Here is a 25,873-nt window from a genome sequence, read left to right on the forward strand (position 1 = left end):
TAAAATTGTAAAATAGAATTTGACCCTAGCCGAAGGGGGCGGTCATTAATCATGCGTTAAAAAAAATTGTGGCGTGAAAGGAACTTTAAATTAACACACTATTTGACATCCCTATTTTGTATATTTCATACAGACTAAGTGATACATCACAGTCATATATAATACATACAATGTGGTGTGTTTTTGACTTTCAACTCCTCTCCCTGTTGGGTCATATTCATGGAATAGCCTCCACAAATGATTGTCAGAACAATGTGTAAACTCAACGGTACTTCGGTGTGGATGCTTATTATAGACCTGCCAGCAGATGTGAACACAAGCGGCAGCTCCACGCCTGCCCATGGATTTGTGTACTTGCGAATAAAACGTAAATACGATCTCGGTTGAAATGACACCACCTCCATTTATTTTAAAGGTGCCTGACGTTAAATGCTGGCAGCTGTTGCAAAAGTCCAGGCATTATGAAAACATAAATATGCCGAGCAAACCAATCCTCTGACGTGCGGAAATGATAAAGGGTGAAGCAGAAGCGCTTTGCTAGAGGTAACCTCGCACTGGCAATTGAAATAGATTTTATGGAGAGATATGAACAGTTATTACGACAGTATCTTTATAAGAACAGTTTGATGCAGGTACAGTGTCACATGATACGGATACAAATAAGACTGTATGTATGTTCTCATCAACACTGGCCATCCATCATTCCATTTTCTGTACTGCAACTTGCTCAGGATGGTGGGGACCTTGAGCTTTTCCTAACTGGCTTTGGGCGAAAGGCAAATTGCACTCTGGTCACCACTCAACTACAGAGCACACATCCAGGCAGACAACCTTTCATAGTCACATTCGCACATTCACTGAGTGGGGACTGAAATGTAAATCACGCCAGTGAACCGCTAACACGGTCAGTGACTTTTTATCAACAACTCCGTGTTCCAAATGGTTAAACATATGGTAACAGAAGTCTCATTTTCGGGGACGTTCAAAATCTTCCACATCTTACTAACCGTACAAGTCACGCACTCACTCACCACTGTGGGATTTCAACCAGACAATTTGTGTTTACTGACAGCTCATCTGGTTGCTTTTGCTTTTAGGAATTCATTTCCAACTGCAAGTCAAGCGTACAGCACTGGAGAAGTTGCTCTGGCAATTTCAAACAAAGCTGAGCACATATAGACAACCATTCACACTCATATCTACTGACAGTTTTGATACTTCAATTTAGCGCGGGGGTGAACAGGCAAACTTTTCAGAGATGATGTTCAACGAACTGATTTGAATGCTAACCGCTAATCCACCATGTTGCCGGACTTCAAGTAACTAAATTCAAATCTGTGTGACTCTATAACCGTCCATGTTCGTGTTGAGATCATGACTCACTCCCGCTATGATATAAGTGGACTCACATTTACGTGAGGATGACGGCAGTGTCAAAACAGTGCTTCAGTGTCATGAGCGATGATTGCCCGTAGCCATGTGGATGACTCAGCAAAAGTGCATCTGTTAAATGATGTTCAGCATGCTTATAGGTATGTTTTTTTCCCCCTATTTTTTGTTCTATTCCACTGGTGTGATAGGAAACTAAGGCTTTTTTCATTGAACCCACGCTATTTGTTATTTGGATTTATTTTTTTTTTCCCGTTATTTGCTGGAAAACCCATGTATTGAGGGCAAAACCTTAGTGCCATATTGTGGCATTAGAACAAGTAATGCTTTCCATAATAGGCAATTATAAACTCCGGTGCTTATCCCCTGTGAATAGTGGAGAAAAACTACTGAGCAGTTTTTAAAAATACATTTGTGGTTGATTTTCTTGTGATGGGGAAAAAATTACATCAGGTGCAATATTTATTTATTTTATTTTTTTTACGCAATCTTTAATTAATATGACTAACCTCTACTGATACTATACTTCATGTCGACATTAAAATAATGTTAAAATTAGGGATGATCACATGAAATTGGGCCTGATTGCATCATTGTAAGCTGATCAGAATCGTTTTTAAATTAGAGTTTAAAAAAAATAAAATAAAATTTGATTTATGTATCTGCAGAGGTATCGACAGATTCTCAAAATGACTATGACTAGGGTCCAAAAAAAAAAAAAAAAAAAAAAAGTGATTGGGACATCCCTAGTTAAAATATTACTTGTAAGATTTTTTTTTTTTTTTTTTTAAACAGTAAATAAAGGTTATTCTTATGGTTGACAGTTTGGACTCTGGAATTATTTAATGCATTAGCAATGCATTGAGTGGAAGATTACACCCTGAAATGGTTGCCAGCTAATTTCCGTGACTGGAAGTCATTTTGTCATTCAGCATTTGTTGGAGCAAAAAAACTAAAAAAAATCTACCAAAAAAATGACTGAAAAATTAACAAATTGGTTATGTGCATTCAAACATTTGGTCTATTTTAGGTTCATCCAAAAATTTCACTTAAAAGCCATACAGTCCTGCCACATTATTATTCTTAACCTTAATTTTATTAATCTGATCCTGTTTCTGGCTCAAACAGACCAAGATGACATACAATGAACGCACAATGTTTGCAATGAGACCCTCATGAAAATGATTTTCCATTGGGTTCATTAGTATTTTGCAACATTCACATGCAGTAGCCGGAGCTTGTGCACAGACTCATTTCCTATTAATAGTCAGAGTCGCCGTGTGTGACAGTCTAATCCAAAATGTACAGACTACTCAATGTTCAATTTCCATCATTTTAATCCCTAATTGATATGAAACATTTCCTCTTGCAAATTCTTCTCTTTAAATTATTCAGCACTTCAGTCTCACTATTTAGTTGAATATTTTGGATTCTACCTGATTCATGACTGGTGCAGTCCAAGTTTGAAGCGTATGGTAATTCACTGATACTGTATAATCAAAACATTTGTCATCAGATTCCCCCAGAGCTTTATGAATGACATGTAAATGCCATGAGAAGACCAAGTATGCTGATGATGCGAAAAGCAGCGCGAGCAGGCGGGCTGCAAATACTAAAGTATTCGGTTTTCCTCACCCTCGAATCTGAAAACATGCTGACCTTTTCACAAAAAGGTTGCTTTGAGTAATCAATCAAATTGACCAGAATGCTGTCCCACTCTGATCCATCAACTTAGTTTGAAGAAAGGTCAAAATGTTAGCCCAAATGAATGATTATGTACAGAATCATTCAGCATTATTAAAACAAATCAGTGCATTTAATCTTAGCTGAAGAGCACATTTAAAAAGCCACAAAGCTTGTGGGCGAATGTGCTTTGGACAAGATGAGATATCACTGGAGCATTTTGGCAAAGTCACATCAGCTATGCTAACCAAGCCTCATCAAGTGTATGTTTCACAGGAGATGCTTTACGGCATCTGGCGCCGGCTGTCATCTGTGCAGCGTACAATGAAGTCTATGCGAATGATTTTCTTTAATGGGCCACATAAAATGATGTGGCGGGCCGCATGTGACCACTACACCCCCCCCCCCCACCCCCCCCCTCCCCCGGGCCTTGAGTTTGATAGCTAGGTTACAATCTGCAGTTTTCTGGCCCAGAATACATTCACAAGTAACGAGCCTTTTGTTTTGACAGTTTAATGTATTGCTTCATTAATTGTTAGTCAATTATTTAAACAAGTCTTTCTCATGCTTTGGTTGCCGATCTTGTCTTTACAGTAAAGGAAACAATTATGTACGTTCAAAGTGGTCAAGTTTAACTATATGCCTTATTGAGTTAATAAAACATCATTTTGACAAAAAGCCCAATAGCTGCAGGAGGCCTTTTTCCACTAGAAATGGCACTTGACACTTGCCCAAGGAAACAGCAGCACAAGTCAGATTCTAATGAAAGTGTCATGCTAAACCTTGGATGAATAACAGGCGGGGGAAAAAAAAGGCATTTAGCTGGAGGAAAATACCAACACACCCTTAAAGTTCAACTTTTAAACAGCATCACTCACCAGCTAGGGTAGTGTAATGCTACAATTTAGTCTACATGATACCAATTAGGGGAAAATGTGACCAAAAAAAAAAAAAGCCACAATGCCTCAACTCCCTTTTAAACATCACATATGAGTATAAGGGCTCTAAAATAGGACATGGCCATCATTTTAGCTGCAGGAATAGCAGTAAATTTACCTTAATCTCATTTATTTCTGAGCAATAGTAAGGCTGGATCTACTGACATATGAGTAATTTGTGACAGCTTTTTAGGTCCTATCCTCCAACCTTGAAAGGCATTCTGTAAATAGTACCCACAACCACATGGTGCTGATATCTTTTCCTTCTGACTGTTGATTTCATGCGGCCACTTTATTCTGTCCTTGTTTGAAATCAGTTGGCCTTCTTCTCTCAGAGTAAAACAGCTATAAACCAAATGTGAAATGCAAGGTCCAACAAAGGAAGATTTGAAATAGCAAAACAAGATTGTGAGCAAACTTTGGCCCTGCAGGAGTATTGCTACACTTTCATTTAGATCCAACCATCCATTTTCTATAGCACTTGTCCTCATTAGGGTCACAGGTGAGCACAGCATCTGATTAATATTGTGTTTTGCCACTTGCTTTCGACTGAAAATCACATCGCAGTTGCTACGAATTGACCAATCACAGCTCATTTGCAGGAAGCAGCTGAGCCATGGCTCATGACTGGTCGCTGCCTGAGTCCTGTGCAACTGTGATGTCATTTTGGTCACAACGAATCACAGCTCAGCTTCAGAAAACAGTGGAGCCGTTTTTATTTTATTTTTTTTAAATACTCAATTTAGGAATATTAGTTGGAGTAAAGTGTGGCTTGTTCCTTTTTCTTCATTACAAATATATTTGAGAACTACATTTAAAAATATTACACAATATTTACCCAACTAACGTGTATCATAAAGTGTAACACTTTTTTTTTTTTTTTTTTTTTTTTTTTTTTTTTTTTTTTTTTTTTTTGATTGTCCCATTAGTGCTGCTTTTTGGAAGGATATTGAAAGTTATTTTATTTGATAATCAAAAACATTAATCAAAACACTTTTTTTTTTTAATCTAAGAACAAAAAATTGTCAACTTAACTTGGTTTATTTGTATGTTTTGTTGGGAAAATTTTATATCCCTAAATGTAAATGTCTAAATTAGAAACCATTATTCAAATTATTTAACGATTGAAATCGACAATTATTTCAAGTCTCTAAAATTTGTAACGAGCAAGACGTGCCATTTGATAATGTCCATACAGAATTATAAAAAGAATCTGAGCTCACTGAATGTCAGTTTTGTTTTGCACCCCCCCATTTTTTATTTTCTTTTCTTATCGGATTCATGTTGTACGTTAAATATTATATAAAAAATGTTTTTCATACACTTTACTGCTGTAAAAAAAAAAAAAAAATGGAATTTGTTAGCTATCGGGCTATAATTATATTTTTAATAAAATGTTTCAAAACATTAAAATAATGGCCGCCTCATGAGATGGATAAAAATGGATGGGTTTTGCTGCTTAACTTTCCCAAAGAACTTTCAAAATAATATTGAGAACCAGTAACAAGTAACATATTCCCTTTTCTCGCCTTCATGCTCCTGATGCTGCTGGTGTAATGTTTTTAAGACTCCAGGTAATCGTATTAGCCGTAGCTAGCGACGCGATGCAAACTTCGATGTTCATTCACATTTTTTGTACTCAGAGTATGATAGGCGGCAGAAAGAGTTTCAACAACAACAAACTAAAAATGAAAAGAACAAGTTTGTTCAGTCTCAGCCAAAACAAAATTCTTTTTGTTTTGTGTCAAGATGAACTTGGAAGTTGGAGTGGTATTAATTAAACAGCCTGAAGCATCTTGACAAATTGTTTACTCTTGGCACAAACTGCAACTTATGTGAGTGCGTTAAAGTTCACTGCCAACGTACAGTAAGAAAAGGGAGCAGTTCTAACCGTATTAATATTAAAATTGTAAATGTACACAATAATTGTCCTTTTGTTGGGAAGAAAAATAATCTCAATACATTTTTGAGTTTGTTTAATTTGATTTTGTACCACAACCACAGCAAAAAGCCATATGAGGTCATAGGAGGGTAAATGATATGAGGTCAGGATAGCTAATTATATGCCTGTGATTGGGGATGTGCCTATTTAATGCACCCTAACTACGATTTCAAATACAGCCAATCTTTTTCATGTGGACCAACACCACCAGTCTTTTTTTTTCTTTTTTTTTTATCTGTCTCACAGCTCCTCTGATAACCAGCTTACTACTGCAAATTAATTCATTAGCAGCCTGGCACGTTGGGTCTGTGTAACCGTGTTGGCAGCATCATTTTATACCACGTCAAAATTTTTGCATGAAGGTGGGTGGGTTGATGCTTTGATCTCAAGATGAAGAACACAATTCTACCCCAGCCGGAGGCAAGAGGAACATGGAGGTAGGTAGAGGATTATCACATTCAATTTGGGCCAATAGTGGGGGTGGCTCTATTGTGCCACTGAGCTGCTTCCCCACTTTCCCCACAAACACTTTCAAAGGCAGCTGATCTTTCTGTTGTGAAAGCTCCGCATTATACAGACACAACGTCAGATGCTGCCAATAATACACTCATCAGGGTTTGTTTCGAGTGTGACAGTACTTGTGCATGTGTTATAGGGCAGCCTTGGGTGAAAAGCAACGATTACAACATACCACTGCATGCATCGTCATCCAGCTCATTCTCTGCAGGGACTTATTTTGAGAATGACCTAGCAAATTGAGAGAAGAGGGCATGAAATTGCCCCTCGGTTATATAAAGAGGTTGTTGCGATGAGTAAGTGGGAATCCTTCTCAACAAGGGGTATACATGCTTTGTCGCCCAAACAGCTGCTCTCGCCATGTGCATGCATCTGTTTGCAGTTGCTATTTGCTGTGAGCTTTGCGAACAAGAAAAGTACCGCAATCACATTTTTAGTTGACATGGATGTGATTCTGAACCACATATGTCACAAAAAATGGATGACTTGATGGATATCGGTTCATCTATTCGCTCGCATTTTTTCTTGAACTCTGGCACAAAGAGGTTTCTAAGTGGGATGGAAAATTATAGGAAAATTATGTGATGAAATTACCAACTTCAAAGTAAGTATAGCTTACAGCGGTTGCAAGGCTGCTTCCGACTCGGCTCCTAATCTTTCCTTAAGACTGACGCCGTACAGGGGACAGGGAGCGGAAAATGAAAGTGTTCTTCTTAATGGCTTGTGGAGTGATGCCTGTCAAGTGGAACGGGTCTGGAGGGGAAATTAGCCAGAAAACATGCCAAGCGAGCACTGCGGCTGGCTGTGTGGCATCGTTCCCTCCTCAAAGGGGAAGAGGCTACACTCAGATATCACAAACACAAGGAATGCTTAATGAAACGACCAGAGAGATAAATGTGTTCTTTTCCATTTCTGACAAGTCAAAGCCACAATGTTAGCAACCTTGTGTTGAATTATTTTAAACTCTCGTTTGTGTTGTCTCGTGCTGTTACATCATCTCAAAAGTTTCTTCATCTACTTCTCTGGAAACGGCATTTTGTCTTTGTCTGATCAAAGCTTGGGCACATTTCTGTTGCCTTTCAATTGCAATTGTTTAAAAAAAAGCAAAGTTGGAACGGTATTTATTTTTTTATTTTTTTATTTTTTTAAATTAGTATTGGAAGTATTTCATGAAAATTCCCAACACCAGGATATTATAATCATACACATTTATAATTGTATTTGTATCTTTGATGTTCAAGTGAGAATATGAATGTTTCAGTGGCATCATACAAAAACAAAAAAGATATTATTAGGAAATGTTTGTTGTTCTCATTTTTAAAGAATGTGTAACAAAATTAATGACATGCGTCCACAAAGCTCAATAAGTGAGCAAAGCATCACATTGATATCTAACGGCAGATCACGACATAATTTCCTGTGTGGTGTCCCACAGGGCTCAACTTTAGGGCATCTATAAATACTATCCCATTAAAAACCATGAATTGAGGGGTTTCCCTCTCTCTTTCTCTCTCTGTCCCTCTGTCTCCCTCACTCACTCACTCACTCACTCACTCACTCACGAAGCTACCAACTGCATCAATTTAAAGTAGGATTTTATTTGAGTAGAGCATCTGCCTCCCACCGGCAATTAAAAACGATAGACAAAAAGAACAGGGGTTATCTGTTAATGGAGAGCATTTATAAGCCAGTCAAAAAAAGAACGTAAAACTTGAGTTCTGTTGTCTTGTTGGGGGAAAAAAAAAAAAAAAAGATAAAATAATGCTGATTAAAATCTTTCACCCAAAACACAATTCTTTATACCTGATGCACAAAGCCATAAATGGAAGCCAAGTCCAACTTCGTTGGAGAGCAAGGTACCACTTTCATGTAACTCAGGCAGTGTGCAAATAGCCTTTCAATCATTAAACATTAAACACTTCCTTCAGGCAATTGTCAGACTATTTGTCCTTGTAAGTAATTTCACTTACACATCATCTTGAGAAAACTCCATCTTTAAGCCCATGGATAGCCTAGATTTATTGTACCCAGGTGGAATAACTTCAACAAAACCAATTCTTGCCGCTTTAATCTTGTGACCATATTGACCATAAGACTTATCGTTGTTTCACCAAATACTTCAAAGTGGGAACCTTAAAATTGCTCTATTCTCAGAGAGAGCCCCCCACAAATGAAAAGTCCACCTTCACCCAAAAGTTAGATTGCTTGTTTAATCAGAAGGAATTGCATGTGTCAGTATCAACACATGTAGTGTGACAGCTAATTCAATCTATTTGCTTATTCCTGCGGAGAATGTAACTTTTTTTCCCAGCAACTATTACTAGTCAAAAAGCCGTTTCAATAAAGCATGTGATGTTAGTCTCTGGTGTTATGTAAGCTTGACATGTTTACAAAGTTTTTTGTTTTTTTTTCTTCATATGCTCTCATGTAGTATGACAATTTCTTCAAACTCAACGTTACAAAAAGCAGCAAACTTGTTCTAAAAACAGCCTTATTGGTTAAAATTGTGAGTCATGCAACACTGGTGCAGAATAATTTCTACTAGTGTTAGTGTCCAATTATTCATGGTTTCCTTAATATAATCATAAATCCAATACTATTAAATTTATGTGAGCTCAATGGATTAAAAAATAATGATGTATTTTTTAATTCCTGAGGCTCACATAATATATCAAACCCTGAATTACAGTAGTTCATTTCATAACAAATTTAGAATAATGAGCTTAAGGTTAACTCCTGAATAATTGGAGGTATTAAGCAATGTTGCAAATCAAAACGTGAGTCAAGGTTAATTAATTAGTGTTTTTAGAGGGCATACTTGCTCAAATATTTACCTTTCTGATGAGCCTTTGTTTTTTGAATTTGATTTCTAGTTTTAGGCTGATGCGATGGATCATACCTCACATTCCCTGGAGCTAGACATTGTGCAAGTGCAGGAGCCAGTGCCGTTGCCAAGCACGTCCAATGCCTCCGGAGTGGCAGCAGGGTTGTAGCTCATGTAATACTCTTGCAGCTGGGTGCTTAGGTCCTGCTCCGGCTCGGGACTCTTTTTGCGACACTTTCTCCCCACCATGGATCGCTGGTGGAGCAATCTGGTGGCACCCGGGTAGCGCCGCCACAATACGTAGATGATGGTCAAAATTAGAGACATGCTGAAGAAGAGCGCCACACTGCCCACTACGACTTTATGTAGAGTCATATGTTCCATCTCTGGGGGTAATATGTGAGTCGGCCGACTACGTGCCACCGAGTCTCTCGGATCTTTGCTCATATGCCCTGGGAATGTAGGACGAGGAAGAGGTTGAGGTCTAAAAGGTGGGTGTGGACCAAAGGTTGGTGGCATGACTGGAGAGCCACTTGTGGGTGCAAATGTTGGCTCATTGGTGGCTTCGGAAAAAAGCTCTGACATTGGTGAGGGCGTCTCAGTCAGAACGTAATCAGTTTCCTCACAAATGCCATGGTTCCTTGTGGCTTCCATAATCTTTTCTCCTTGGAGATACTTTGGGCTGCTGCATATCATCGTGGTGTCTTTGGTGCCACGGAAATTTCTCAACCAAGCCACGAGTGGACATATGCCAGTGGCGCAATCCCATATGTTGCCAGCAAGGCTGATCGAAGTCAGTGAGATCCACGCCGTCACCGCCTCCTGTGATACGTTGGACAGTTTGTTGGATTCCAGGTTGAGAACTTGAAGGTTGGGCAAGCAGTGGAACACGGCTGGATCCAGGGTCTGTATTTCATTTCCAGACAGGTCAAGTTTCTGCAGGGTGTACCATGTCCAGGGAAGTCCCTGATTGACGACCTTGATGCGGTTCCACTGCAGATAGAGTGATCTCAGATTGGCAAGTCGAGGAAAGAGGAAAAAGTTTATCCGGGTGAACTGGTTGTGTTCAAGATGCAACTCCATCAGTTTCTGTAACCCTAAAAAGGTTGTGCGGGTGAGAGCCTTGATTCGATTGTAGCCCAAATCCAGAAACTCCAAACTTCGACACTCGAGGAACGCTCGTATGGGAATGTTCGAGAGACCGTTGGATCGGAGGTGTAGATTTTGCAACTTTCGCAAACCATGGAATTGTCCCGGCTGCAGGATTTCCAACTTGTTGTATGACAGGTCTAAACTACGAAGATTGGGAATTCCATGGAAAGTTGAATTGTGCAGAGAAGTGATCTTGTTCGAGCTCATTATAAGCTCTTTAAGTCGACGGACTCCCTGGAATGCCCGACTGTCGACCGCTGAAATCTGATTGTGATCCAAATATATCCAGAGAAGCTGACCCAGGTGAGCGAACTGATATGGTAGCATTGTGTGCAGTTCATTGTAGCGCATGGAGAGGCCTTGGCACCCGACTGAAATGTTTTCAGGGACATCCAAGAAGCCAGACGAATCACAATTGACAGTTTTTCCCTCACATCGACAGCTATTTGGGCACGTCCGCTCACCGAAGCTGAATAATAAGGGAACTCTCAAAAGGAGGAGGAGCGGAAAGAGGAGGTGTGTCACTCGTCCATCATTCAGCATGGAACCTAGAAGTGAAGAAAAAAAATAATCATTGACTGGAATGTCATTTAAGTCACATATATGAATGACCCATTAAGGTGACCCATTAGATCAGTTGTTCTTAACCTGGGTTCTATCAAATTCAAGGAGTTCGGTGAGTCGGTATCAGGAGTTTAGCGGAGGTGATAACACACAATCATTACATTGCTTGGCCTATCTGTGCTGCAGGGAATTTGGTGAGCTCATATTAATGGTATGTTGTGTGATTTCTTTATTATAGTAATGCCTTTTGGGGAAAAAAAAAGAAATAATTGGTCAAATATGTGCCATATGAAGTCACATATTGGAACGTATGGTGTTCCACAGGGCTGAACTCTAGGCCCTCTGCTGTTTTCCTTGTATCTGCTGCTGAATGTGCAGAGGCAACCGGTGGGGTTCAGTGACTCACTATGGACCCCTTAAGGAGCCTGGCTCAAGTTTGTCTTTTTTTTTTTTTTCCCCCGCTCCCTCTCCCTAAGCGTCTTCCTTTCTTATCTAAGATCTCGGGTGCTCAAAAGCGATGAACATCAGGTCTTTCCGTCCTGTCTCCCTCTGTTGGTCATTATTTTTCAGGTTTATTGCTCTGTGCTTTGTACACGTGCACTGACTATAAAGATCCAATCATTCATTCATATCTTTTTTTTGACCTATTGTTTCAAATTATTTTCTGACACATGAAAATACTTTAGAATTTCATGTTGTATTCCTTCAACAAAGTTCAAACAATGCACACAGCACAAAACAAGAAATGTATCGCTGACCCCAATAACTCGGGCTATACTGTACTACTGCCCGTTTAAAGACCATTAAAATAGATGATGCGGGGACTTTACGATGGCAATGACAGAGATGTTATCCTCCTCATTACAAATTAGGGGACCACGCATTATGCAGTGGTTATTTACGGTAGAATTACCACATATTCTCTGGGTGGATTAAATTGTGGCATGGCCTAACCAAATCTGGTTCTTTTCTCTTTTTTTTTTTGAGAAGCACACATTGCAGACTGTAGACACAAATGCAGACTATATTTAAGAACAGTGATAGAGAATGTTAAATGATGTGAATTGATGGCGAGTAAATGAGAGTAGGGACAACGTGCCATGTGAAAATGTGTTCTATTAATAAATCTCGACTCCTCCAAGCCATAAATGCACTGCAGCTTCCATCTTATCCATTAGCTGCTCTGTGAAGTGGCTAAGTGTTCAATGCACCGGACCCATTCATTAGTTTTCTTAAAATGATATTCTCATTGGAGCAGTTAGAAGAAAGGTCTTCGTAAGCCCAAAGAGGGGGCGAACAGTTTTCGATGCCCTAAAACCTTAGGCTGTATGATGTGCATGAGATCTTTGGCATTCAGACATTTTTTTTTTTTTTTTTTCATTGATGTTGCTGCTTGACAGCATGTGTAATTAGCGCACATTGATTCAGTATAGATCCCCGTATAGACACAAGATTAAGACTCAAGTGTATATCAGGTCCCTGTGTGTGACTTAATTTGACTCTCTCTATCGCTTGATTAACCCACAATTCGGTGCAGTGGTCTTATTCTTTATTTTCAGGACACAAGTATGAGAAAAGCTTATAACCTCATACTTTGAGTGACTCTGATGGGTAGTGTCTATTTTAAAGGCAACATTGTGTAAAATACTCCTTCAAAAAGCCTTATCTCTGCTCATGAAGACAGGGAAAAAAAAAAAAAAAGCTATAAAAACTAAAAAAAAAAACTAGTTTTGCTGACAACCCAAGAGATTAAATCTAACCCGCAACATGAACATCTTAGCTCACTTTTTTTTCCTTCTTCTTCTTAGCAAAGCTTGACCAATTGTAGCCAGCGGCTCCTACAGTTTTCTATACAAAATACCTCTTGAAAATCTTGACAAATAATGCATTAAAAACAACCATGATAGTTTGCGATTATTATTATTATTATTATTATTTTTTAATTGGTAACCTTTGTGTTTGAAAGATGCAATTTCAGACTTCCCTTTATCCATTTTGTACTTTTTTTTTTTTTTTTTTTGTTAGTTTTATTTAGCCAAAAATCTATTATCCAACGGCTCATAACTCGTAGATTGGTCAACTTGTCAGTCGTGTTACCATTGCAACAGAAGCTGTCACAAAACATCTTTTCATATGTCACCTAAGGTTATGTACTGATGGCAAGTTTTTTTTTAATCCCCGAAAAATTAGACTATTTTCTAGCCTTAGGGTATAGAAGGTTGTGCCAGTCCCCAAAAAGTCATCTGTCGTGTTGCTTGGCATTGCGACAACTTGATATTTCATCTGAATGCACAGCGCTCTAAGCACCGATGCAAAGGCTATTAGCCAGAGTGCCTGAGTGGGTTGGCCAACAGTGTGCAGGTCAAATTCTGAAGCACTTCAAACAAATGAAAAGAGAGTCAGAAAACCAACTATTATATTACTAAATGTTCAACTATGCAGCATCTTATGAACATTATATTATAGTTTGAGTTTCATTGCAAAGGCATTTTGGGATTAGAAACGGGCACAATAGCACAATCAACCCCCACCATTATGCAAACAGCCATTACCCCTTTGCGTTTTTATTTGACTGAGCTGGTAAGCGGTAAGGAATGCATAAAGGCTGCATTTTCATGAAATCAAGTTTCAGCAAAACCAAAATGGAACGAACGCCTAATAAATGTCACTGCTGCTGTTTTAGTAGTTACCATATTTTATTGTTCAATGACTGCAGTGAAAAAGCTCATTAAAAAAATAAAGCTATAGCCTAAGAGTTGTGCAGTATCAAAAAATTATGATAATAGAGTGCGGTAGAGCCGTGCCAGTGCAAGCCTCATTTAAGGTGTTTGGGAATTTGGCAGACGTCTCCGTGCCATGCTGGGTGCTCTGGCTTTTTAAAGACATTCATTTTGACATGACCCCCGGTTTACCTGACAATTTGCTGGCTGAAAGAAGATTAAACTTTAAGCCTGCAAGAACCACATCTAAATATTGGCGCAGGTAGTGTAATTAGTTAGTTTATAACATACCGTAGTCAAACTCATCCTGTTTTTATTTAGTCCATTTTTTGTCAATAATAAATCTAGCATTTTAGTCTTTATTTTAGTCAAAGAAAACAATTTTATTCGTTTAGTTTTAGTCAACAAAAACTGTCAACGTTTTAGTGTAGTTTTATTCAGGACAATCCTTTTACCCCATGTATAATGTTGAACATTTCAGATCTAAAACTATCTCACATCAACATTTCTCTCATCTTTTTGATGGAAAAACAACTTGACACACAATTACAGTATATCAACAAGTGGCTACTATAGCTCCATGTTAAGAGCTAGTAAATTACCAGCTTTAAGTTAGCGGTTGGATAACAATTACCATTATTGTTGGAACGTCATAGCCGTTGAAATTAACGTTACATTATAACTATAATTTAATTATTTTGTTTAACCGTTCACCGCAAATCTACCTCCTGTATGTCCCATGTTTGTTCATGTCGCACTCACTAACTGCAGATTTGAAAGGGAGTGTAGTGACAGTGTCACAGTGACAGATTAGCAGAGATAAGATTTTACAAAATCATATAATTGCATCTCATTTTTGATCATGAACTAAAATGTCCATATATTTTAGTCCAGTTTTTTATTAAATGAAGTACATTTTGAAATGACATGATGAAAATGTCCCTGTTATTGTTTATTAATGAGGATTTTAATCCAGTCTGGTCTAGTTTTAGTCCAGTGAACAATGTGTGTTGACAAAATTTTTGTTTAGTTTTTATTGACAAAATTAACACTATGATAGGCTTGCGCTGAGCACGAATATAGAGTCCATAATGTAAACTAACTCACTAAAGGACTGGAAAAATCAACACAGCGTTGTTTTACACTACAGCAACTTAATCTGTTAAATTAATACTTTTGTGTGAATCAAAAAAAAAAAAAAAAAAAAGAATGATTAGAAAGTTCAGCTTCACTTGACCTCTTTGCCAGTCAGCGAAGCTGCTAGTTTGATAGTGTATGATGTGTGACTGAGCTTAGGCAAGCAGAATCTGAGATGGGCACTTTAGTATTGTGATTTATGACATAACTGACCATGCGCACTTAGATTTACGGCACATAAAATGAGAAGCACTCCCAGGGCTTAAAGTATGTGACATATAAGTCATAGGGGCCATCTTATGCAACGGTGATTCACTTGACACATTGCCATTACAATATTGAAATTAAGTATGTTTTAGCCAACTAACCCCTATATATCAGAGACAATCGTTTAAAATTTAGACATCAGGTGGATTATCAACTTAGAGCAAAAGCAGGTAGTTGTCTGAAGTGGCTAATTAATGATGAAGGCTTATTTTATAAGAATTTGAGCTGTGCATAATAACAAACCATATAGAAAGGAGAACTATGCCTTAAATAAACAGTTTTATACAATAACAGCGCTGAAGGGAAAGATAGCTGGCAATGAGTAATGGCAATTGGAACGATCTACATTACAAAGTAATGCGATGAACAGTCAAATTTGTGAGCTCACGTATGCTGACCGGCTGAGTGGGGGATGTTATAACCAAGGTCTCATGAGTGCATCGACCTCCTAAAGTATAAAAGTAGATAAATGAAGGTCTGTGCGTCAGCTGCTCGTTGGCTCTTTCATCAGAAAAGAAGAAAGACTTAAATTATTAACTTGTCAAGCCCTATCGCCACCTTAAGACATTTCTCAAAGTGCACCCATTAACATTCTAGATTGGTATGAATATGCAGAAGGGTATGTAGAGTAGAAATCCAATTCCTCCACATGATTAAGTGGCTTTAACATACGTCAATTTCTCACAGGCATTAAGTGCTGTACTGCAGCACTGGTTTAACTTGTCTATAGATTGTGGCGTTTATCATGGACACTTAGGGGTAGATTCACTGAAGGTTTGCGTAGCCTTTGCACGGCGCTAACCGGTAAAAATGGAGCAATCCGAGAGCGTCTAATTCACTAAACACTCGCAGATGGGGAAATACGTCACTAAGTGTGCTGCCAACCAGATTGCGCCACGGTGCGCCGGTGTTATTTGCGCGTATGTAAATTACAGTGTTGATTTCTCGTCAGGGTTCGTTCAAGTTCGCAACGTCCACTGAACGTTCGCCAGACGTTCACTAGAGTGTTAATGGTTTTTCTTGTCCGAAGGAAAACTTGACCATTTAGTTTGCGAAACTTGCGCAAACCCAAATGGAAGCATGTATTCGCTACCAACACTCGGAAATGTTCACCCCTCAGTGTGATACAGGCTTATGCTAACAATATTAGTATTCATTGTTTTCCCGAGGCTGGCTGCTCTGCAATTTATCACAACAAAATCATATTTTGACCTGTATATCCACTCTGCCTGTCAATCTTCACAAAGTTGATAAAATCATCTGAAACAGCCAAACGATAAATTGGTATAAATTGGATTGGGGCAAAAGAACAATACAATGCCACCGTGATTGGGTTTCAACATTTTGTTTTTGTCCCCTACATTTAGACTTGAATACAGCATCCACAATTGAAATGACCAGGTTGCAAGCTTTGAGTGGCAAATCAGCCATCCATTTTATGAACTGCTTGCTCCTCACAAGGGTCACGGGGGGTGCCGGAGCCTATCTCAGCTGGCTTTGGGCAGTAGACGGGGGACATCCTGGACTGGTTGCCAGCCAATTGCAGGGCGCACAGAGACGAACAACCATCCACACTCACGAGCACACCTAGGGACAATTCGGAGCGCCCAATTAACATGCCATGCATGTCTTTGGAATGTGGGAGGAGACCGGAGTACCCGGTGAAGACCCATACAGGCACAGGGAGAACATGCAAACTCCACCCAGGAAGGCCGGAGCCTGGACTCGAACCGGAGTCCTCAGAACTGGGATGATGATGATGATGATTATTATTATTATTATTATTATTATTTTATTTTTTTAAAGCAGATTCCCGTAATCTTCAAGCATGTTTGAACAGATGTTAAATTAATAACACAAGATAATCAACAATAAATGTCTCAATCAGACAACACTATTAGACTCTGTGTTAGGCAAGTTATTTTTCAGTAGTTTGATTCATTGAATTGTTTGAATTCTCTAAACTGTTATCTCCTCTATTTTTCCAACACTAACATTCAAAGTGTAAAATTAGACTACCCCAACTTTTTTTTTTTTTTTTTTTATTTATTTATTTTTTTGAGGGCATGTCTAGGCATTATCATTGACTGCTTGCAAAGTTGAGTAAACGAGATGCCGCTTTGAAGTTAATTGCCTCCAATTAACTTTTCTTTTCCTGCTGAGTGAGCAGAGAGCAATTGGGCACAAAGGAAGGGAAGGAGGGAGCAAGACAAAAAGACAATCTTTTTTTTGCTCCGGTTAATGTGTTGTCCAAGAATAAAAATAAAACTGTGCCAGTGGGGGCAAGGACAACATGAGTAGCTTATGGATCTTTTCTAAAAATAGTTCACAAGTGATGGGACTCTGACTTTTTGTTCATGTATTTAAACTTTGCATGGTACTTGTGTCCTCTGTGCCAAGTATTCTTTATTTTGTTTACAAATAAAATAGATGGTGTTCAATGGGAAGAAATATGCTGTTTGTTTTTACAGTATATTTTAATTAAAATATATATTTTTTTTAATGGCATTGTAGTTGTAATTTTAATACTGTGACATTGCAATATATCTGCTCACTGTTATCATACCATCAGAATCTAATATCAGCCCATGCCTAACTTTAAATTGAATTCATAAACTTAAATATTTTTTTCTCTTGTATTAAAAGAGCAAATTGTTCCTACTATGCCATCGCTGGCTTATAAGAAGAAGAAAAAAAAAAGTGAGCGGCTTAAGGCATAATTTCTGTGCTTTGAAGCTAAATTTAGTATTTTTAATCTCTGCTATTTTTAATCTTGCAATTGCTGTTATTTGTTGTTGTTGTATGATAAAGGCAAATGTATCCTGCTAGTTATCCCTCCAAGTACGATGCACACACTGAGGATGAAATCAAAAAGCATATACAGCAATTTCAAGATGAGGTGAGTGCCTCAGCTCGGCAAATAAATGCGATGCAGTTTATTAGCTGATGGCTGAGAAAGCGAGCAGACTTTACTGCACCGCTTGTCACTTAACATGTGTGTGTTGCACTTTGAAATCATAGCAGTTTACGGATCCAGACTTGGAAATATCAACTTGTTTTTGACATCGCCGAACACATTTCACATCTTGTTTATAATGAAAGTGTCGTGAAATATAGTACTTGGCTACAATGCATTGGCTTGGCAATATGTATTCAAATGCAAGCAATCAAAATAGATCCAAATCCAGTTTAGAGCAGACAACGGTATCTCGTTTGCACACACAGTGTCTCTTGTCACGCACACAGACTCATTAGTGCTGTGATTGTTTCTCTCCCTGTCACACTGGAATCTCTGACTTTTGGTTATATTTCTTCTGTGTCCCGCCTGCAGCCTTCCCATGGACTCAACCAAATTAAAATGAGACTTTGTTGCATATGCTGATTCATGCAGATATCACAGCTATAACTACAAATAGCAGTTCCCTCGGAAATTGCACGAGAATGGAAAAACGGATGCATCAGGAGAATCTTTTCATACATGACAAAATTAGCAGAACTGGAGCTATACTGACCAATGTGAAGATCTTTACCCAATACATGAAATATTGTGATTTCTGCTGATATTTGAGGGAGTTAAAAAAAATTGTTTATAATATACAACCCAATTAAACACTGGCAGTGTGGACCCCAAAGCGGACTCTACACTACTTGACCAGGCAACATGAAGAAAGATAACCAACAGACAATGTAAAAAAAAAAGAAGAAGAAGAATCAATAACAGAACTAAAATATTCAACCATATAGGGAATACACTAGTTAGGAATAACGCAAGATTAGAAAAACTCACTGCACAAGTGGGAAACACACAAAAGGTAGGCCTACACAGTAAATTCTGTAGAGTAACTTTGACTCTATTTAGGGTGGCACCAAATAGACACAGTTTTAGAGTAACATTTACACTTGGAAGAGAGTAAAATAAGGAATTGAAAAAATTAAAATAAAAGTCATTCAAGGGTTGAGGAACAAACTCACAACCTTCAGCTTGGGAGACAGCCGATCTACTCCATGATCCACGCAGCTCTGCTGTGTTTTAGTATATCCCTCATGTCAGCTGGAATCTTCCTAACTCCAAGAAAACATAGTTTTTGGACTCTTCTTATAAAAGGCAAACAGTAGGAGGGGCATAGCTCAGGTGGTACTGTGACAGTCTCCCAAGCTGAAGGTAGTGAATTTGTTCCTCAACCCTTGAGTGACTTTTTTTTTCAATACTTTATTCTTCCAAGTGTAAATATTATCCATTTGGTCCCACTCTAAATAGAGTCAAATTTATTCTACAGAATTTGTTTATTGTATTTTCCATGATGAGGGTCTGTTCATGCTCATTTTATTCTTGCACAAAGCGCAAAGTTACATTAAACTTGCGTCTTCCTCGACGCATAAATTCCACCTGTCTCACTCTTACCTTTTCTGCTCGAGCGCCCCTGGCTGCAGGGTTGAACGCGTGTGACAAAGTCATAGTCACAGTTATAAGTCCGGAAATTCCGGGACTTTTCCCCCTCCCTCTCGAATGGTATGATGACATCACTTTACACAAGGCTATGGTTGAGGGCATATAGGGATGACATCACAGCACTCTGACTGGACACTCAAGCAGATACATTTCCTATATAAAACTCATGAGAAGCACATTTTTCAACTGCGATATTCTGGCAGCGATGATTTTTTTTTCCTCTTCCTGCCTTATGCAGATGATTAATGCGAGGCTTTATTCACGATGGTTCACTCGGTGCCAGGAATCACGAATCAAAACCATTTCACTATATTACAATGCTACTCCCCTTCCATTGTCTCCTGCTTTCATTTTGTGTAAACTCGTTAAGGATGCTCGTAATGACTGTGTGCTTGTTACTATGACAGCGACTGGAGACAGACATAAAACTGACTGACAGTTTCCTACAAGCAGCCAGCCTCCTCAAGAACTAAAGTGGACTCTGTCCCTAGCTATAAATTACGGCAATGCTGGCTGACCAGATCCAAGTCTAAGGTAGGACCCCGAGAAATTCCTGGGAGGCTTAGTTTGGTGGAAATCTATGACCATTTCCTTGGTTTTACATGAATCAATTTGCATCTGCTTCTTGTTGACCGCACTATATTAGTAGATTGTCGATATCATTTGTCAACTCCTTTTCCTGCAAGAGAAACATCGGTATTCCACTGCCTGTGCTTTGTTTCCTCCTGGCTGCCACAATCATTTCAAGAGGTCACGGATCTGAATGTTACCCCCTGAGACATGCTGCTTCACCTCCATTCTCGCTTGCGTGCGTGTGTGTGTGGTGGTGGATGTTTCGTTCTCCCCCTGGGTGGTTTAATTACCTCTGCCAAGAAGGTTATGTTTTCTTTGCCACTAGTTTTTCACTTTGTTTGCTTGGTTTGAAGTCCTGCAACTTGCCATCTGGAGATCTGCATACTTAGAATGGGTCTAATTTCAGTTAGTTGATGAATTGATCATTCATTAATGAAGTAATTGAGACGAAATATTGGATATTGTGGAAAAGCAGTATGTAACTGCAATGCAATTGTTTTTTTGTTTTTTTGTCGTTTGGTAACGTGTGACCGCTTGTATCAAAACGTTTCAGTGCACCAAGCAAGTGGATCAATAACGCTTGAAGTGGTGGTCTCAGTCCGCTTGCAAAGTATACTTGAGCTGTAAGAACAGTTTTAAAAGCAACAGAAATCAAATATGTAGCAGGAAAAGGTTTGCATAGGCGTCACAATGGCATATTTTTACAGGATTTCTCTCTCTCTCCACTTGTTTGTTATAGAGCAACTTTAAGTTCAACGATAGAGGTGTGTTAAATAAGCTATTATTTTGGGGAAATAACTCGTATGGTCAAAGTTGGTCATTTCCATTGCTTTGCTAAAAAATACTAAGTGCTAACATAAATCCATTTGTATTCATCCAATGCAGTCGTTAACACTTTGTTAGGATGATAATAAAGCATCACTCCTTTGATGCTGTTTATTTATACTGTGGATGTTGTTCTAATTGAGAAGCTTTATTATTTGAGGCTTTCAGGATAATTTTTAAATAACAAAAGCACAAAAAGGAACATAACAATAACAATAAGTTATTACTCAACATGCTGTTTGGACATTTTGCATTTAAACACTCTTATTGTCTATAAATCATTAATGTTCCATAAAATAAGTTTTTGTTTTCTTTCTACAGAAATGTGCATCTTTCCAAATAATTACTCCTCCTCCAAGGACCAATTACAATCTCCGGTAATGGAAGAATGTGTATCATGGAATAAATTTACTTTTTTTTTTTTTTTTTATTGTCACTTTCATTGTTATTTTACAAAATAGAAATGCTGCTTGACTGTATTATTATTTTTTTGAACAATTCTGTTGCTATTTGAGGAGATACAGCGTACATAAAATAATACTGATACTTCACTACTGCGGATGGCCATCAAGAGACACATACTAGGCAGAACGTTTGCTACACCTGAACAATCTGAGATCCAAATGCAATATATACATACCCCTAAAAAAAATGTTTGCAAAAAATTTTGGTGGGGGGGGTGGGCATCATTTCAAATCACAAGGGGCAAGCACAAACAAATATTTGTGCCGGCAGACAAGCAAAACATAAAACCTTCGTCGCACAAGTGTACGCGAAACGACCTATGCACAAAAAGTTACAGCACACAAAAAGTTACAGCGCACATTATACACACATAACTCTTATCAACAAACAACTTTTAGAAAAATTCACTCAAATTTACAAATGTGGACAATTAAGTTTCCTAATATACCTGATTAGGATTAGCTGATATATAAAGCCAGAACCCAATGACGACATACCATTATAAAGATATTGCTGACGAATATTACCATAAAAGACATAAACATCATCTGACTAAAAATAAAACTATCACCTGTCTACATTTATATTTTTTTTTTATAGTGGAAAAAATGCAAGTGACCTAGCATGCTGCCTGCTTACACAGCACATTATTTTCTTATAGTTTATTTTATAATTATGTTTTTTAATTTCAATAACAACCTTCCTTATTAAACTTTCAGCCCTCCTCTTGACTTAAGTGTTTTTGTTTTTTTTGCAGGGTGCCCTATTCTCATACTCGCTTGTGTCGCTCCTAGCTTGTTTCGCGTTGCAATCACATCGCTTACACTGTAAAGGAAGAAGACCAATGCAGACAGGTACAAACTTAATGCAGGCACACCAAACCATATTGTGTGATGTCACCGGGGGTAAAAACGATCTGATGGCTATATTTGGGCCACACATGAATTGTTCAAGTGACACAATTCCGACTTCTCTTTCCCAAATGGCCCAATTCAGATGAAACCGAGTTAATGGATTGTAATAGGATACCTTGCTGGGTGAACTGGAGTTTTATTGATACTCTGACAAATGCATGACTTTGTTGAATAACTAGTTGTTATTAAATATTTAAAAGCATAATTTTGAGTGCAAATTAGTTGCACTTAAGCTGCTTATGAAAACTCAGCCAGTGTTTAAATGTGTGGGCAGTGGTGGAAGGCCCTCTGCCTGGGTCATGTACACTCACAATGTGTCATGAGATTAAGCAAATATTCTTCCTCTACAAAAATAATGCTCAATTTTGATTGACAGTAGGGGTGTTAAAAAAAATCAATTCGGCAATATATCGCGATATTACATCGCGCAATTCTCGAATCGATTCAATAGGCGGCCGAATCGATTTTTAAATATCCATTTTTGATGGGAAAATATTCACGAAAACGTCTTAGGGTTCACACCTTAAGCATGGAAGAATGATATATTAATGGAACATTATGCCATAATATTTTTATTTTAATTCTGTTCAAACATGAAACCGATTACAACCTTTATAAGATTGAAGTTTCAGATAAATAAATGATACATTTTCATACAAATCTTACACTGTACAAAATTACTGATTAGGATTTTCTAAATTAAAAAAAAATAAATAAATCACAACAATCGACTTATAAATTCGTATCGGGATTAATCGGTATCGAATCGTGAGGTACTAGGCAATTCACACCTCTAATTGACAGTGTCAATTATTTTTCCCCCCATATTTAATTCTTTGTTGACCAAAATATTTTTTCAGCCGAAACATTATCATGATGCAATCATGTTTTTATCACCCCTAACAACAACAAAAAATGCTCATGAATTACCTTAAAAAAAATAAACAAACAAAAACACGATTGTGTTTGTAAATGTAATGTTCTTAATACAGGTCATGTGACGGATCATATTTTACTCTCACCTATTTTGAGTGTATGTTTGGAGACACAAAAAATGGGAAGGGTGTATAGCAAAAGGGGACATGTTTCATAAACAAATTGAGCTCTTTGCAAACATACTCATGTCACACCACAGTGTGTGCAAGCAAACATGGAAATGAGTCCCTCACTGCCTATATCCAACACAATGGGCAACCAAAAATCATGTTATTTTTCAATCCAAAACTCAGCACTGTGTTTGAACCACCCTACCCCACACAATAAAAATGAAGATTGATTGAAGCTGCAGAAGGTAAGGCAAGTGTGGGTTTGTGGCTCCTGAGCTGTACCTTCTGAGCACTAAAATGGAGGAGGCGTGTGGGATGAGATTGGAGGAGCTGTTTGAGGAGTGGGGGGGCAGCAGAAGTTGGAGGAATGACTCAAATCTGACACAGCTTGCGATGCTGTGGAAAAGTGCCGACTGATCCCTGCGTTTCCATTTGGTCCATCTTTTGATTCTCCTCAATTAAGTGCCGTTAGGTCGCATTTATTCCACATTCCACGTCAAAATGCGAGATTATAATCCCTTCTTAATTGTTTGATTAACGATTTAACCCTTTGCAATCATTTTAGTGCATGGTGAAAGCTAGTGGAAGATATGAAAAATATGATAAACGGTACAAACTGTCAACGAGTTGAGCACTAAATAATGCACCTCACTACATTTGGTACATGTTTTCCTGCCCTCACTTACTCACCCATGTTGTCTCATCCGCGCGTCCGCTCCGTTCCTGCTAAACAGTAGTGCAAATCCTATCAACACCGATCACGACTTCCCCTTGCGTCGCTTGCCCAATCCAGATCCTCAAAACCGGCGGAGCCCCTCAAGCAAGCGGTGAATCACCTTCCATCACCTCGACGAAAAAAATAAATACAAATGAAAATCTTCCTGCGATTCAAGCGTTCAAAGTTTGTTCCAATGCGCACTGACGCTACGTAACTTGCCACGCACAATCGAAAATGTGTCATCAAAGCCCGATTTGCGAACGGCTTTTCGAATTTGAAGCATGATTTTAGAACAGAAAAATCAGCTCGTTTCAAAAGTGAAAAAAAAAAAAAAAAAAGTTAAAAGGAGCACGCTTGTGGCGCAGAGATGGGCGCAACCTCCTTCCCGAGCAGGTGCTCCATGCAAGCGCACGTCAGCAGTGTGCTGGATTTGCAGGGGCGCGTGCTCAGCCTACCCAGATGCGTGTGCGCGCACGAATGCGTGGGGTACGCGTGCGCGAGGCACAGCGCGAGACGGTGAATGTGAAAGCACTCAATGCATTGTTGAACAGCTGCAGGCTCTTTTTGGTCAAATGTGAGATTTGTTTGTTCCATCATCAATTCGCTCCCGAAACTCAATCGTGATTGTGTTGGAGGGGGGACATGCTGGAGGTTTGTAATTATTACGGGGGTTGAGTGAGTGCAAGCATGAACCAGTCTCACGTTGCATAATTAGTGCAGCTGGGAATGCTAAATGCAGTGCTTTAGTTTATTAATAAGAACATACTATGTTGTCTTAAAACACATTTATTATAGTATAGTGAAGTCTGGAGTATTTTTGAAGAGGTATTGATTTGTTTACTCATTCACCATCAGTGTAGGGTGTGATTTATTTTATATGAAATTGCTTCAAAAATGCTGGTGGAACTGTGTGTTTGAATATGAAATGTCAGACTGCCTACTGCGAACAATGAAAGAATACTTTTTTGAAGTCAGAGAGTTGCTCACACAGTCAGGGCAAATAAAGACACCACAAAAATACGGTAGTCACTTACTACAGTGATTTCAAAGCCTAAAAAAAGATTTAAAAAAAAAAAAAAGTTAACTAGAGCCCTCAGGGTGTTCAAGTTTTGTTTTGTTTTTCTGTACTAGAATAACGTGCAATTGCACATCCACATCAGTAGGTGGCAGTGGTGTTCTCATGTTTAGAGTGTGCAAGGATTATTAGCTCCTGTGAAGAGGAGTACTTCCAAAAAATGATAAACAAATGATTAGGGATGGGCGAGTACCGATACCTGGTATCGGTATCGGGCCGATACCAGCCTTTTTTCAAGTACTCGAGTACTCGTGACGCAGACGAGTACAAGTGTCCGATGGCAGAGGGGGAAGACGTTAAGTGAGTCGTCCTTGTCTGTAACTGGCGCTAGCTTGCAGCAGTTTTTCACCAAAACTTCACCGGTTTGGAAATACTTCAAAATTGTGAATCTTAAACTAAAAGAGCATTTTTGTGTTTTATTTTGAGCGTTAAGACTATTGAAGAGTGACTGTGCTGTTTTTTCTTTTGTTTTTTTTTTGTTTTTTTTGTCAAAATTAAACGAAATATATTTGTTTAAAAATGACCTTTTAGTGATTTTTTTTATGTGTCAAAATGTACTACTGGTATCGGCAATTGGTATCGGTATCAGTGAGTACTGAGGGTCTGAGTATCGGTATCGGTCTGAAAAAAAGTGGTATCGAACATCCCTACAAATGATAATTGATACTATTTATA

General features: G+C 38.5%; 1 protein-coding gene across 2 annotated transcripts in view; it reads right to left on the reverse strand.

Annotated features, from left to right (window-relative positions):
* Positions 1-24,530, reverse strand: part of LOC144002425 (leucine-rich repeat transmembrane neuronal protein 4-like) — a 41,364-nt gene extending 16,834 nt beyond the window's left edge. Inside the window, exons 1-2 of one of the 2 annotated variants that reach the window (XR_013278736.1) lie at positions 24,096-24,530; positions 9,303-10,992 (exon numbers count right to left, since the gene is read on the reverse strand). Coding sequence is in view for 1 of the 2 variants with exons in the window: in XM_077497638.1 (XP_077353764.1) it covers positions 9,368-10,992; positions 24,096-24,099 (1,629 nt within the window). In the remaining variant the exon portion in view is untranslated. The remainder of the gene's footprint in view (positions 1-9,302; positions 10,993-24,095) is intronic. The other variant, XM_077497638.1, reaches the window with a different exon arrangement.
* Positions 24,531-25,873: the final 1,343 nt, after the last annotated feature.

Source organism: Festucalex cinctus, chromosome 15, assembly GCF_051991245.1.
Source record: "Festucalex cinctus isolate MCC-2025b chromosome 15, RoL_Fcin_1.0, whole genome shotgun sequence".
NCBI classification, from domain to species: domain Eukaryota; kingdom Metazoa; phylum Chordata; class Actinopteri; order Syngnathiformes; family Syngnathidae; genus Festucalex; species Festucalex cinctus.